This window comes from Tiliqua scincoides, chromosome 12 (genome assembly GCF_035046505.1).
Source record: "Tiliqua scincoides isolate rTilSci1 chromosome 12, rTilSci1.hap2, whole genome shotgun sequence".
NCBI classification, from domain to species: domain Eukaryota; kingdom Metazoa; phylum Chordata; class Lepidosauria; order Squamata; family Scincidae; genus Tiliqua; species Tiliqua scincoides.
The window spans coordinates 6,203,891-6,220,022 of record NC_089832.1 but is presented as its reverse complement, the minus strand read 5'-3'; the positions used below and the strand labels follow the sequence as shown (position 1 = coordinate 6,220,022).

At 43.8% G+C, this 16,132-nt stretch overlaps 1 protein-coding gene and 1 pseudogene across 1 annotated transcript in view; both read left to right on the top strand.

The window, feature by feature from the left end:
• The window catches only part of IL1RAPL2 (interleukin 1 receptor accessory protein like 2), a 516,704-nt gene that overhangs the window by 282,107 nt on the left and 218,465 nt on the right, over positions 1-16,132 (top strand). Inside the window, exon 4 of the mRNA XM_066640153.1 lies at positions 7,876-8,029. Within this exon, the coding sequence (XP_066496250.1) occupies positions 7,876-8,029 (154 nt within the window). The remainder of the gene's footprint in view (positions 1-7,875; positions 8,030-16,132) is intronic.
• LOC136663364 (5S ribosomal RNA) lies at positions 339-458 on the top strand (annotated as a pseudogene).

Sequence of the window (16,132 nt, the reverse complement as noted above, 5' to 3'; positions counted from 1 at the left end):
TATGCCCCAGAATCTTCTGCCATGCAGCCATGTTGACGGAGTGGAGGGGGGAGGGGCGATCAGTCAGTCCACAGAAGGTAAGCAAAAATATTTTCTACATACCACAAAGTAGGCTACCTGATTGCCAACAGGGCTCTTCCGACATATACCAGCTATTTGCTCGCATAAGTCTGAGGAGAGGCAGCGGGCATTTCAGGCTGGAGAAAGCGGGGATAGGATCCTGAGGCATAAAGTTGCTGCTGAGATCCACACCCTCCAGCCCCTTCCCCACCCCGAATCTCCCACAACCTGCCCGTGACTCATCTCCGCCACCACCTTACCTGCTCTGGCATGGGCTAGATGACAGCAACTGTTACCCTGCATGTGCCTGATCTTGTCTGATCTTGGAAGCTAAGCAGGGTCAGGCCTGGTTAGTACTTGGATGGGAGACCGCCTGGGAACACCGGGTGCTGTAGGCTTATACCATGATCTCGGAAGCTAAGCAGGGTCAGGCCTGGTTAGTACTTGGATGGGAGACCGCCTGGCAACACCGGGTGCTGTAGGCTTATACTATGATCTCAGAAGCTAAGCAGGGTCAGGCCTGGTTAGTACTTGGATGGGAGACTGCCTGGGAATACCGGGTGCTGTAGGCTTATACCATAGTCTTTCGAGACTGAAGGTTGCCAACCATGGGCTAGATCCATTGGGCAGGTGCATGGAACTTGTGTATAGCCATGTATGCCAGTGGCTCTGATGCTCACAGTAGTAGTGTGCCATTTATGGTACGCCTGTGGCCTTTACAATGGCAGAATATGAAATCCACTGTTCTAAAGGCCCCATAAGATTGGGCTATAAATTTGTAGAGGATAGAACTATGGCTATAAGCCATGACAGCCAACTGGAATTTCCATATATGGATACAATGTGCTTCTTGAGATCAGAAGGTCACTTTCCTGCCCAGCTTGTGAGTTCCTAGAGACTGGAAACTGTTGGAAATTGAATATTGAACTAGATGGAGTTTCTCATCCAGTGAGACTTTTCTTACATTCATTTTCTAACACTGAGTTAGCTGTGCTTAAGCTTCATCTTTCAGTATTTGCAGACTTAGATTTTCAGCCTTACGTTCACAATGAATGTCATTACATGCAATCCATTCAGCATCTCTTTTGTGTGCGTTCAACACATATTTTATGGGTTCAGTGCGTTTCTTTGGTGCCAAAGAGGGTGGTAAAACAACACTGGAAATCTAACCTTTCTCTTAATATTTAAGAAAGGTCAGAGGGGAAAGCTGGTGCTCAGCAAGTGAGAAAAGTATTTTGTAATAAGACAGTGTCTTGCCACAGCTCCTCCCCACTGGGTATCGTGCCCACTTAAGGCTGGTTAGCTTCCCTTTGTTAACTCACCAGGGCAGTAAGCACAAGTCAGAGTCAGGTCCCAGTCCAATAAATGCAGATTGCCAAATCACAGTCCAAGGTCAAATTCCAGGTAAGCCAGTTAGTCAATGCAAGGTGCCAAATCAGAGTCCAGAAATGATACGCCAGGTCACAGTCCAAGGTCAGATGCCAGGTATGTAGGTAGGTAGGTAGGTAGGTAGGTAGGTAGGTCCTCTCCTTCAGACATTCACTCCTCCTACAACCCACACCACTAGTTCCTCCAGGTGCTGTTTATATGCTCCCAGGTTCACTTTAGCCTCTAGCGGCTTGAGCTGTGCAGCACACTGCCAGCTACCACCTGGGCTTTAATCCTGCATTTACTTAGAGCAAGGGGCACTGTGGACACCACACTATCTCCTCGGTGATATCTTCTGCGATGTCACTACAGACAGTTTACTGAAATTCTGATTTTTATTTGGCAGAAGTTGTGTAAGTACTGAAACTTGTGACCAGGGCCAGCCCAAGACCTGCTAGCTCCTGAGGCAGCATGCCCAGTCCTGCCTCTCCTAATCTGGTGACATGTCAGCCTCCACTCTTCCCACTCCCTATATTAGAAAACGAAGAAGCATGGAGAGGAAGTAGAAGTGTGGAAGAGGAAAGAATGGTGACACTGTAGCTCCTCCACACTTCCCGATCTGCTCTATCCTTCCTTTTCCAATTCAGGGAGTGGAGGAAGAATATTGGATGGATAGAGGTGAATGTCCCTCTCCATTTTACTGCCCTAAGGCAAGCCCCTCTGTCAACCTCGTGGATGAGCCAACCCTGGTTATGACTTCCCATTATTCTCTGGCCATTTCATTATCACTTCAGTCTGCTGCACGTGTAGGAGTATACAGACATATAAAGCTGCATTATCCTAAGCCAGATCATTGGTCCATTTAACATTTTTGGAGGGGAGTCATCCCCCTTGAAAATCTTTGGGCTTCTTCTGCAGAAAAATGCATGTAAACATATTGTTTTGAACCTAGTTCAGGGACCTTGTGAATCCCATCCATGGACCCCCAAGGTTAACCTAGAGCAGTGGTTCTCAAACTTTTTAGCACCGGGACCCGCTTCTTAGAGTGACAATCTGCCAGGACCCACTGGAAGTGATGCCATTAACCTGGAAGTGATGTCATGGCCAGAAGTGACATCATCAAGCAGGAAAATGTTTAATCCCCCATATAACAAAATGAAATCAATTAAGGGCGCAATCCTAACCGGCAGTTATGCCAGCATAGGAGGCCCTGGAGTGTCGCAAATGTTCCGTAAAGCATGTTTGCGCCTCCATGGGTGCGCCTCCATTTAGATGCGCCGATGTGTGGAGGCAGGCAGAAGCCTCTGCGGAGGCTCTCGCACCAACACAAGCGGCAAAGGTAGGCATGGGGGGCGGGGAGGGGGTGTTTCTGGGCTGGAGGAGGGTGGGCGATGGGCAGCCCCTGGGCCGGGCGCATGGGGAGCCGGGGGCGGGTCTGGGACCCGGTGGTTATGCTGGATCCAAACCCCCGTCCCTGGAGAGAATGGAGCAGGTTCGAGCCGCTCTGCTCTCCTCGGACTTGCGCTACCTCCAGTGGTGGTACAGGTCCAAGGAGATCCATTGGGGCACGCAGCCCTTACCCAGGGGTGAGGGGAAGAGCTTCCCCTTGCCTGTGGCTGAGCCACTGCACCCAGCGATCCTGCTTTGGATGCAGTGCAAGCCTTCTGGCTTGCCTGCTCCAGCACAGGTTTGGCTTGCGCCCTAAGTTAGTAAATAATTTACAGGTTTACAATAAGCATAAGTTTAAAACTTTATTTAAAATAAAGAATCCTCCTAACCCTCCCAAGCAGTTGCTGCTGCTCTGTTTAAAAATCCCCAAATATACCAAAGGCTGCAGTCCTACCCACACTTACCCAGGAGTAAGCCCCATTGACTATCATTGTTAAAAGCATATTCATTGTAGCCTGTTAAAAGTACAGATCTGTAACATTTTCCCAAACGCATTCACATATCATGATAGTATCAAGTCGAATGAAATACACATTGAAATGAATGGGGACCCACCTGAAATTGGCTTGCAACCCACTTGGTGGGTCCCGGCCCACAGTTTGAGAAACACTGAGCTAAATGCCAGGTTAAGAACCACAGATAGAACTCGTGCCTAAACTGCCTGGAAACAGCCCTTCATTGCTTCAGGCCTGAATGTTTCCTGGCCTCACCTGAAGATGCTGGGGACTGAATCAGACCACTTCTGGATGCAGAGATGTCCCTGCTCCACCATTGAGTTACAGCCCCCTATATAAATTTAGACCAGCCTCTCCCCAGCCTCTTCCTGTCTTTCTTGTACATTCTTAGCTCTTGGTAAACATTGTTACTTTGTTGATGTTGACATTTTTCTTGTGTACACTTGTAAAAAATTTAGGGCAAGTCAAATTTGCATTTTTTTGTTAAAGTGGAATGCCAGCCGAGACTTCACCACCCAAGAAATTCCTTTAATAGTGTAATGTCAGCTGAGGGATCTCCATCAGCACACCCTGCTTTGTTTGAGTAGGGCTGCCATGCAAAACGAGGCAATTTGCGTTCCATCTCATCAGCCTCACTGTGTTCAGCTTGTGCACAAATAATTTATTTGGAATTGGGATGACATGCAGGGAGCCACGATGTGTCAGAAAAGAGCAAAAAGCCCAATGATGCTTTGTCACTCCATTTCTTCTTTTACAAGAAGCCTGCATATTTCAACGAGGGCTGACAGAACATGTACTGCAACATGGGGCTAGCATAAATGAGATTTTTTTTTGGTCTCTTGTCAGCTATTAAGTCAGCTTTGCCCCTAATGTCTGCAGATACTTTATACAAGCTAGTCCAGCCCAGGAGAAATCCACAGGATGAAGCAATTATTGTGTATAGTCCTGGTCGCACATCTCAAAAAGGATGTAGTGGAAATGGAAAAGGTGCAGACTGCTGGGCTGGGGCACTGTAACATCCATGGCGGGAGGAGGCCCCTTCCCTGGGGTTGTTCCTGAGCACAAGGGGCTTACCCGGTCGATGAACAGTGGTCGGCAGTGAATTAAAGGACAGGAAGCAGATAGGGTAGCTCTACACAGGCGGTTTAATTGCATCAACCGTTTTACACTCATGTGGACCATTACTGCACGGCCCACCGCACTCTATGCTGACTTGTGCCGTCATCATCTGATCAGCTCAGGACCCGGCCCTTCCGGCTTCTTGGCGGTTCCAGCCCAAGCTTCCTGGCCAGGGTTTCTTGGCCCAGAGCCTGGGCTCTGGAGGGCCACAACCCTGCTGGCCGGGGTCAGGCTGGCTGGCCTTGGGAGGGCCCATGGTACCTCTGTGCTGTATCCCCATTCAGTTAGCCACCATGGGGTATAGTTGGTGGTGAGCGTCCAGCCCAAAAACCCAGTCTCTCCAGTTTATGATTTAGGTAGTAGTAAATTCAGAAGTGCCAGAGTTCATCATGATATCCCCCATAGCTAATAATCACTCATAACCCAATCCTATCCACACTTTCCTGGGAGTAAGTCCCATTGAACTCAATGGGACTTACTTCTGAGTAGACATGCATCGGATTGGGCTATAACTCTATATAACAATAAAATCAACTTTAAATTTCTTCATTAGGGTATTTTATTCTCCTGCCACTTCTTTCTGCACCTATCCGCTGCATCTTTTAATGAGATATATTATAATTTCATCACACACTCTTGGAGTGGGTTGCAATACTTTAAAGCAAACATACAGAAAATTGAAAAGTGGAATTTTTGAAAACAAACTGCCAAACAAATATAAAATTATACTGACATTCTAGCCTCTGCATGTTTATTAAGATGGGGCTTAGTCCCAGACTGGTATATTTAAAATGGCAACCCTAGGTGCTTGCCAATAATATTAATGAGCTAGGCACATTTCTCAGTTTGCCACCTCTTGAGCCTGATGCTTCTTCTCAGATCCATTGAAAAAAATTTCAGAGGAAGCACCTGATGTTCCTGCTGATGACATCATCCCTCCTGTATAGGAAAAGTCTCAATACTCCTTTCCTCCTTGCTTCTCCTTAACTTTAGCCCTGGATAAGAGCATAAGAAGTGTTGGATCAGGCCAAGAGCCCATCTAGACCACCTTCCTGTATCTCACAGTGGCCCACCAGATGCCTCAAGTAGAACTCAAGATACCATTGTCCTGTTGTCCATGGCTTGCATCTGGCATTCAGAGAGAGGCTAAAACCCAGAGATTGCATATAGTCCATAGTCTATCCCAAATCAATCATTAAGCATAAGGTATAAAATAGGTGCCAATCTCTTTCCTCATTCTGTGTAGACAGTTATTATCAATGTACCTCACACAAGTTATACCACATCTGCCTGAGGGGTGACAACTAACTATTAAGCTGTCACATTGATTAAATTGAGCAGAATTGATACAGCACATCAAAAAGAGTAATGTGGCAGCAAGACCATCACAATTCATTTTTAAAAAATGGAGCTTGCTTGCTGTGGGTGAAGGGAACCCATTAGAATATCCTCTGTTTTCCTTGTTATCAGTCCATACTGCTGAAGGCCTTAGCAATGACACAGGCATCATGGAAGAGATGCTGGTGTTTAAAGCCAGTCTATTGATGGATAATGGTTTTTATTCCAAAAACGACCAGCCGCAAAAAGGCCTTCCTTGTAATTTTTCTTTGCAAATGCACATAATGGACATGTAGTTTGAGGTAGAACTCAGGCGAGTTCCCTGGTCTCCTCCCTTTTAGAAAAGGGCTGTAGATCTGATGGTGCTATCTCAATAAGCTGCAGTTGTATATTGTATTGCAATTGTTCCAAGTGCCCCAATGTCACTTTGGTGTGTTTTGTCCATTGTCGTGTAATTTCAGTGGCCAAGTCTCAGTAAGTTTTCATTTTCATCAACTCTGGCATCTCCAGGAATTGCAATATCAATTATCCAAATGTTTTGATTTTCTATTATTGTTATATCAGGTGTATTATGTTCAAGTTGAATTTTAAAGTCCCACAGGATCTTGACTTGCTCATTTCCAACCCCTTCTCAATTATGGAGAGATGGTGGTGGTAATAGTGATGATAATGATTTCTCATTTTATTATGGCACCTAATGTCATCGCAGCCCTGGAACCCTGTAGTACAATGTTTCTCAAACTATGGGTTGGGACACATTTAGTGGGTAGCAAGCCAATATCAGGTGGATCCCCATTAATTTCAATATTTTATTTTTAATATATTAGACTTGACGCTCCCATGATATGTGACTGCATTTGGGGAAATGTTACAGACCTGTACTTTTACCAGGCTAGTATGTATATTCTTTTAACAATGATAGTAAATAGGACTTACTCCTGGGTAACTGTGGGTAGAATTGCAGCCGCAGGTTGTTAAAAATTTTCCTGCTTGATATTGTCACTTCCTGTCATGATATAACTTCCGGTGGGTCCTGACAGATTCTCATTCTAAAAAGTGGGTCCTAGTGCTAAATGCGTGAGAACCACTGCTGTAGGGCAAAGAGGGCTTACACCCTAGTCGCTGGGTTTGATTTGTAGCATTTGGTTGTTTGTTGTTGGAATTGTGAATTGCCACCCTGTGCAGCCTCCAGGTCTGGGCCTTCAGTTTCTTGCCAGCCACAAAGCTGATTCTTAGTTTCTTCATCCATGATTATTGCCTACTCTGGTCCAATCCAAATATCAGCCCAAAAGCCACTCCATTCACAGCAGTGTTTATACAGACACAGCAGCCCTGGGAACAATACTTCCCATCAAAAACACAATAGTTAACCATGGTGTAACTTTCCTTTATGGTGGAAATTATACTAATGAACTGCTTCTTTTAAAGATCTGCACAATGATTGGCTTTGTTACTGTTTCCATAGCACCACGAGAGCTAAAGGATTATTTTGACAACACGGATTGAGTGCATGAGTCAAGATATAATTGAATGAACAAAACTGAAAAGTATAAAAGCTAGTTTCTTTGGAGAAAAGGAGACCAGGGAAAAAATAATAATAAAAATAAAGGCAGTAAGATGTATCCTGTCCTTGACTCTTCTCTTGCTTATTACTGAGCTGAAGGAAGAAGGGAAAATAAAACTTCACCTGACAGGTGAAGGACAGCTAGTAGTTTTGCAAGATGAGCATATCAGGGCTCTTATTATTTTGAAGTTTGAGAAGAGAATTACAGTAACATGCTGTCTATCCCAAACATTTGAAAAACAGATGCAGCCCCAAGGTAAGGGAACTAAAGTTCCCTTACCTTTAGGAGGCCTGTATGACTGCAGAATGCAGTGCACACACTATTGGCATGGCTGCATCAGTGCTGGAAAGTTGGTTAGGATTGGACTGGGTGTCTCATTATTAGGAAATGGGAGTTATGAACAGTTTTAGGACAGCACACTGGCTGAATATCTGAAATCTTCTTAGTTAAAGTGTCATGCCGTGTAAGCCGGTTCAACTGAACATCAGTGCTTTATGTGTGTGTTTTTGTTTTTATGGCAGGAGTGTAAGCCAAAAATGTGGAGAAGTATAATAGTTCAGAAAGAAAATACTCTGCTAGTACAAGACGTGCAAGAAGAAGATGGTGGAAATTACACTTGTGAGCTAAAGTTTGAAGGGAAGCTAATAAGGCGAACCACGGAGCTGAAAGTTACAGGTAAGCGTCTTCTGGGGAGATAAGAGGGGAAGAGAGCAAAATGTAGGATGAGTGAAAAGTTGGCTGTTTGTTTGGATTCTGGAACCATTACGGTATTTTTCACTTGGCTTTACAAGTTGTGCCGTAAGCATCATACATTCCATTTGCTATCTATCAATGCACTTAATTCCACACATATGTACAAGACACCTCATAACTCACCAGAGGAAGCAGAGCAGAAAATTGTAGATGGAATCAAATCTAAAAGGAATGAAATACTGATCATGTTCATCTGGTAATCTAATGGGAACTTGGGTTCTCTCTGCAGCTTATACCACTTGGAAATGTTTATCACACAATTGGACCTCATCATGGAGTGACTTTTTCTGTTCCCCCTCATTTCTGCTGTAAGCAGGGGGAGGGTATAATAGGGTATGGAAGCTTGCAATGTGATGTGGTCAAGTCACATGGTATACTGATTTGACAATGGTACCAGGCCCAGCAGGAGAAGCCTTGTGTGCATGCTTTTGTGCGCTGGCCTTCCATGGCAGTCATGGCACATTGTCCACCTCTATGGCTATTTGCTCAGCTAGCAACTTCTATGCTTGGTTTCTGTTTATCTGGTCTGCTTTGAGCAGGTAAATGTGTGGGTGGCTTCTTAAGAGCATTTTGGTGCCCTAACTGATACTTTCTTTGCTCAGTTCTGTGCTTCTCTTCCCATACCCTAAAAACCAGCACGGGTGACAGTACAGGTATATGTCACTTAATGACGGGTATCCATTCTCTGAATCCCATTCTTAAGCTATTTATTCGTTATGTGAAAAACATACCATTGTGTGTTGGCGGTGTTGTCAGGCCCCGGAGGCCTCTTCCAGGTCTTGCTGGTCCTCCATGGACCTTGGAATAGCTTGCAGAAGTGTCTGGAGGCTATTTCCAGTTTTTGGAAGTTTTTTATGCACTTTTCAGGTGCATAATGTTGCAAACTGTTGTTGTTGGCAACCTTCAGTCTCGGAAGACTCTGGTATCGCACTCTGAATGGTGGTTCTGGAACAGTATCTAGTGTGGCTGAAAAGGCCGATTCGGGAGTGACAATCCCTTCCACACTGGGAGCAAGTGCAGTCTGTCCCTGGTCTGTCTCCCTGGCTATGGGCCTTCCTTCTTTGCCTCTTTGCCTCAGACTGTTGGCCAAGTGTCTCTTCAAACTGGGAAAGGCCATGCTGCACAGCCTGCCTCCAAGCGGGCCGCTCAGAGGCAAGGGTTTCCCACTTGTTGAGGTCCACTCCTAAGGCCTTCAGATCCCTCTTGCAGATGTCCTTGTATCGCAGCTGTGGTCTACCTGTAGGGCGCTTTCCTTAAACTGGAGGTAGCTTTCCGAAAACTGGAAGTTGCTTCCAGAGGTTTTTGTGGGCGATTTTGTGGACCATTTTTAGTCTCATGACAGTCTGTGGAGGCCTGACTTAACCTCTGGGGCCTCCTAATGACAATACCGACAACCACCAACACAAAGATAAGGAGCTTTCAGCTACTGAACAGCTACTCTACAGTAAACCCACAACGTACCGTCATATATGCTCTCTGTGGTGGTTTGGAACATCACTAAGCGATGCACACCTGTATTTTAAGAGAGCTGATGTTGAGCTTCCAAGTTCTCACTGTACATAGAGAGTGCTGCTGACTAGGAGGTTGTGCAATTTTAGTATCCAGATACAGTTTGGGGGAGGCCAGTTTGATGTGAGGCCTTCAGCTAGGTGTGACATTCCCAGCAACGTGAATTCCTGATGCCTGTCCCGCCATCTTCAGCTGCAGGTGCAAAGTCAATGATTTCCTGCAAAGAGTGCCACTTTACCTACCTATGCTTTGCTAAGGCTGAAATCTTATACCACTTTCCTTAGAGTAAGCTCTATGGAAGACCATGGGACTTACTTCTGAGTGGATAAGCATAGAATTGTGCTCTAAGCCTCTGAGGAACTTGACATCTGGCTTCTTGTTTGGTGTCATGAAATCCCACTTAGTGTATTCCACTCCAAAAATAAAACATTGAATAATTTAACATGAGTTTTAACAACAGTTGTTATATTGCAGTTTGGTGCCGATAGAATGAGTGATTTATTTTTCTGCCTTCCTTTAAAAAAGCTTTCATTAACCACCAGTGCTGAATTACAGTGACTTAAAGAAATGACTGGGCAGAAAGGGGTTCCTTTGCTCCGACTTTTGCTGCAATTTTGCTGAATGTCCCTAACCCTCACTGTTGCCTTTGATTGACCTGAATGCATTTTGAAAAGTGTTCACTTATCTCTGAAAGCTGCACAGGCAACAATATTTGTTCTGACCATGTCAAATTATTCCACTCAATTAGATCAGTGGAGCTCTTCTGCTTGAATTCCCCAATTTCTCTTAAATCTCATTAATTCCCTAATTTTCAAATTGCGTCTGCTGTTATTGCTTAGAAGTGTATTGTGGTGGTGGTGGTGACCTATTGGGCCCCCTTATCAATTGGAACAGAGTTCATTTCATCCAAAGTTAAATTGTACTGAAGCATCACTTATGGCAGTGTTTCTCAAACTGTGGGTCGGGACCCTCTAGGTGGGTCACAAACCAATTTCAGGTGTGTCCGTATTTATTTCAGTATTTTATTTTTAATATAATAGACTTGATTCTACCATGGTATGTGACTGTATGTGTATGAAATGTTACACATCTGCACTTTTGACAGGCTACTATGTATATACTTTTAACAATGATAGTCAATGGGACTTACTCCTGGGTGAGTGTGGCGAGGATTGCAGCCTAGGATTGTTAAAAATTTTCCTGCTTGATGATGTCACTTCTGGTCATGACATCACTTCTAGCGGACCCCGGTGCTCAAAGTTAGAGAACTACTAACTTATGGAATTGGGTGAGAGACATGCAAATCTTACTCATGTCTTTATCAAAGCCATTTCTCATTATCTGGGGGAATCAACTCACACAATCATGTCCAGGTCAGGAGTAAGAAACATGTTTTGAGGATCTGGGCAGGGTTCTTCTTAGAACTCGGTCAAATGGGTACAAACTGCAAGACAGAAGATTCCGGAAAGCTATCAGAAAAATTATTGACAGTAAGGGCAATTCGGCAGTGGAACAGATTGCCAAGGGAAGTGGTGGATTCTTCCTCACTTCAAGCAAAGACTTGACAGGCACCTGCTGGTGATGTTGTAGGATTTCCTGCTGCAGGCAGAGGTTTGGACTAGATGTGGGTCCCTTCCAACTCTGTGATTCTTATGTTCAGGTCTAATATTTTTCATATTTCATTGGCTGCAGCATGAGTACACATGGGGTTTACACATCGTGTCCCCTCCTGCTTTTTCAGGTAAAGGAGCAAATCGCATTTCATAGCACCCTTTCAATATTTCTGAAGGTAACCTTTCAATGACTAACAATAAACAGAGTGAGAAATGCTCAAGTGCCAAGACAGATGGTCGTCAATGGCCACATAGTATGCTCTGCAGTTAGGTTTTTAACGCCTTGCAAAGAATTGCAGCTTTTCTTCAAGCACTGTATAAGATGAGCTTCCAACACTTCGCATTTCACAGGTGAAAACAGGGACTCTATGTGATGTCTCTATTCTCACAGCAAAGAACACTTTCTTGAGGCCACTTCTCACCCATACCCTATCCATTGCTGAAGCCTCTTCTCTGCCTGCTGCACATTCTTCTGGCCGTAACAACGGACTAAATAAGAAAAACTTAAAATGTTAACTAGACTGTTTAGTCTCACAGTGAAATCTGGCTGCACTTACAATGAGATAGCTGCACCTCAGACACATTCTACGGCATTCACCATCGGGGTGGGCAGATGGGAACTGAGAATGGAGTGGAAGCTCTACACCAGGGGTGCGCACACTTTTTTGGCTCGAAAGCTACTTTGAAACCCAGCAAGGCCCGGAGATCTACCAGGGGGGAAGGAAGCGTCTGACAGACACCCCCTTTAATGTATGGAGCCCCTGCTGGAGTCTAGTCAGTTTCGTCAGTTTTGTTGCTGCATGCCTGAAGAGCAGCTAAAGTGTCCGTTTCAGTGTCAATTTAGCTAAATATGTCAGTTTCGTCTAGTAACTAGACGAAACTGACATATTAACAGTTTGGAGAGACAGGACTCCGCGATCTACTCATTTTGCCTCGCGATCTACCGGTAGATCGCGATCCACCTATTGAGCACCCTTGCTCTACACAGCAAAAAGTAGAGCTTTGCTTGCTTAAAAGTCCTTGCTTAAAAGTCATTTTGTTTTAAGTCATTTCATTATAAAGTTAATGAGAAAAAATAATCAATTCCTATCTGGGACCACCGTCTGTGTTGAGTTAGCATGTTCACCCCATGTCTGCGTGGGTTTTGTCCCGCCCCAAAAGCTCACATTTATTTCAGTGATTAATACTAGGCATATTTAAGGTCTTTATTTTGAAGTTTGGGGATGTTTTGGTGACCAGAAATATGCTGTAGAAACTTGTTTTCATGTATCAGTTAGCCTATGGTAAAATTGGTTACGTTAGACTGGGAAGGAATCCAGCTGGAACGAGGAGTTCTATGAAAGACTAGAACTATTCAATTGCAAAAATCCCTTTAGATTTAGGGGGTTTAGAACAGCCTGCCTATGTAAACCGCCTTGGATTAAAGTCTGAGGAGAAATCTGACGACCAAAGAAAGGCGGTATATAAATACCTGTATAAATAAATAAATTTTGCTTAAAGTTGCAGTTTAATGTCTTTCAGAAGCTAAGCAGTTTTAGATTTAATCAGTGCCTAGAAAGCTACCTGGGAACACCATGTACACTGGTTCCATGATGGAAGATGGTTCCATGGGTAGTCCAGTCATTGCCGCTGCTCCTGGAACTCCAAGAATGATGATTCAGAACTGGGATGGAGTTTCTGATATATTGATACCTGTCATTAGAGCCTTCGTGGGTGTCTCCTGGGAGGGTGACTCATGGTCATCTCTCAGGGATATTAAGTCCTCAGGTTCTGCACTGGCGCTGGGCTACCACAGAATACTACTCCTCTTTCTCTTCGAAGGAGGTCTCACTGAATTCTGGTAGGACTTGGTAGGTCCTCACACTTACACGTATTTAAGACTGCAATCCTAACCACACTTTCCTGAGAGTAAGCCCCATTGAATAAAATAGGACTTACTTCTGAGTAGACCTGGTTAGGCTTGTGCCCTAAGTGAACGTGTGAACTGACTCCATCTGGAAACACTGTAAAGTGATTTGAGAGTTCCATCTCCAGCAATAGGTCTGGGACAAGGCAGATCAGTCATCATTAAGCCATTGAGTGCTTGAGCTACCTCATGTGGACCAGCTCTACCACCAGGACCTTTGAGAGAGGGATGCAGGGGCTAAATTGTACCCAGATTCAGGGTCAAAAAAGGAGGGCTGGGAGTCAAAGGAGGGCCCCCCAAATTTCCTGGGATCTTACATTTTCCAATCTCAATAACAGACATGAAACTGGCCTGCTGCCCCCCATAAAATGAACAGTGGGCTAAAGTCACCCACCTCTATCAAAGTCATATAGTGCCTCCGAGGACAGAACATCAACAGCACAAGCAGTTGTGTTCATTTGAGGGTTATGATACTTACCAAACTACAACCTCAGCATATCAAATGATTGACAAGAAAAAGTGATGGTTTGGGGGGATGATTCAATGAAAGATGCTCTTCAATTTTCAGCAGCCAAATCAATAAGGGTAAAAGATGTATCTGTTAACGGAGTGGAAGCTGTTCATCCACTCATTGATGTGAAATGATTCCAGAAGACAAATAGAGGAGGGTATTATGCCCAATTTTCCCTTTAGAAGTACTGTAAAGATGCAATGAGAAATGTAGCAATATACTGCAGTCTATGAATTATATATCACCCAGCTTCTCCAAGTGCTTTGCTTTACAACTTCACAAGCTGCCGGCCTGTCTTATGAACATGTAAAGTAATTAGAATGGCAAAAACTCTCTTTCATCATATTGGGATGAGATCATATTGTTCCATCATTTTTTTTTCTCAAAAGTCCAATTCGCTTTTTTTATTTCCCTCCTCTTAAATCAGCAGATTGCATAGTTAGAACAGACAAAAACCTGTTATCCAATATTGCGGTTTGCAAAATCCCTATTGACCCTTTCAACATTGACTCACGTGCCACAGATTTGATGTGTATCGTAGAGGAGTCTGTAATATGTTCTAGAAACATTAAGGAATAAGATAATTTCTCCCTGCCTGATCTTTTATTGATCATCTCGTTAAGAACATAAGAACCGCCCTGCTGGATCAGGCCATAGGCCCATCTAGTCCAGCTTCCTGTATCTCACAGCGGCCCACCAAATGCCCCAGGGAGCACACCAGATAACAAGAGACATGCATCCTGGTGCCCTCCCTTGCATCTGACATAGCCCATTTCTAAAATCAGGAGGTTGCACGTACACATCATGTCTTGTAGCCGGTATTGGATTCTTTCTCCAGAAATTTGTCCATTCCCTTTTTAAAGGCATCTAGGCCAGGTGCCATCACCACATCCTGTGGCAAAGAGTTCTCCCTGCCCCACATTCCACTCTCCTAAATTTTGGGTTAACTGGAAAATTTCTAAAATAAATTATGGAATTGCAGCATGTGCATCTTGCTAAAGCTTTCAGACCCTTCATTTGCATGTTTTCCCAAATTTATAATACTAATACAGATCGTCCCTCGTTTTCCACTGGGGTTCTGTTCTGGAACCCCTAGTGAAAAAATTGAAAAAGTGAAAAAAAAACTAGGAACCCCTAGTGAAAAAATGCATGAAAAAATTCATGCATAAAGAAACAGTGGAAAAATAGATTTGAAGCCCCACTTCCAGGTTCTTGCCCCTCCATTGCTCCTAATGGAATAAGACAGCAGTTTTCAAACTCTCTAGGAGTTTGTATTACTATATAATAACTAGTACAACTAGTATAACTAGTACTATAGTTATATACATAGTTATAGTCCAGTATTTATATGCCTCTTTTCAATGGAGAGTTCACAAAGCAGTTTAACAGAGAAAATCAAACTAATGGCTCCCTTTCCCAAAAGGGCTCACAATCTAAATAAATGCAAAAGAAAACCAGCAGATAGCCACCAGAAAAGACACTGCTGGGGTGAGGAGAGCCAGTTACTCTCCCCCTGCTACATAAGAGCACCCACTTAAAAAGTGCCTCTTACCCGGTTAGCAAGGGATAAAATCCTATCAGCACTTAAGACTGTGGTAATTGAGCTCCCCTTTTGTATGTTTTCCTTCAGCCACGGGTGGGCAAGCATTTTGACAGGAGGACCACTTCATCTCTCTGACACTGTGCTGGTGGCCCGGGGGGGGGGGGGGAGAATTAATTTACATTTCAATTTTGAATAAATTTACATAAATGAATACATTAGAGAAGAAACTTATATGAATGAATGAATTTTACTCAGCTTATTTATAGCATACATAAGAACTATAATACAGGCATGTAGAACCACATGAAAACTTTGAACTTTTTGCCACACACCTCTTGCACAGTGAAAACATACGGACTAAATCAAACCAAGCCAGAAACACATGGAGACAAAAGTTGTTCAGAACACCAGCAGGCAGCCACTAGATGGTAATTGGATGCAATATTTTTTAAAATAATTTTATGCATGAAACAGGGTTTGTGCATGAAACAGTTTTTGATTTTATTTCTTTAGGCCAAAAAGGTTAAAAAAAAAAAGTCATGTTGGCACTCAAAAAAGTTCTGTATTTTGGAATACTCCAAATTTTGGAATTCTGGAGAAGGGATGCCAAACCCATATTACACTCTAGTTCTTGTTGATGTGCTAAATCTGCATCTAGGGTGTACCACTTCAGACTATAGATAGGGTTAGGGTTCACATTACTGAATGCCCATATGAAACAATTTCCTCCACAGGGGAAAAAAACAACAACTTGGCATGCTGAGGAGAGGACTAGTCTAGAACCTTTCACCGGAACAGCTAGTTTGCTGTCCAAAGAGAATTGTTTGTCTAAAAAAGCAGTGGTTCATGTGAACCTATCTCTCCAGTCTGAGATGGTGCAGCCCAGACACCAGCGTAACACCTCAGTGAGAGCCAGGCATCACTTAGCTAGTGTTCAGCTTAT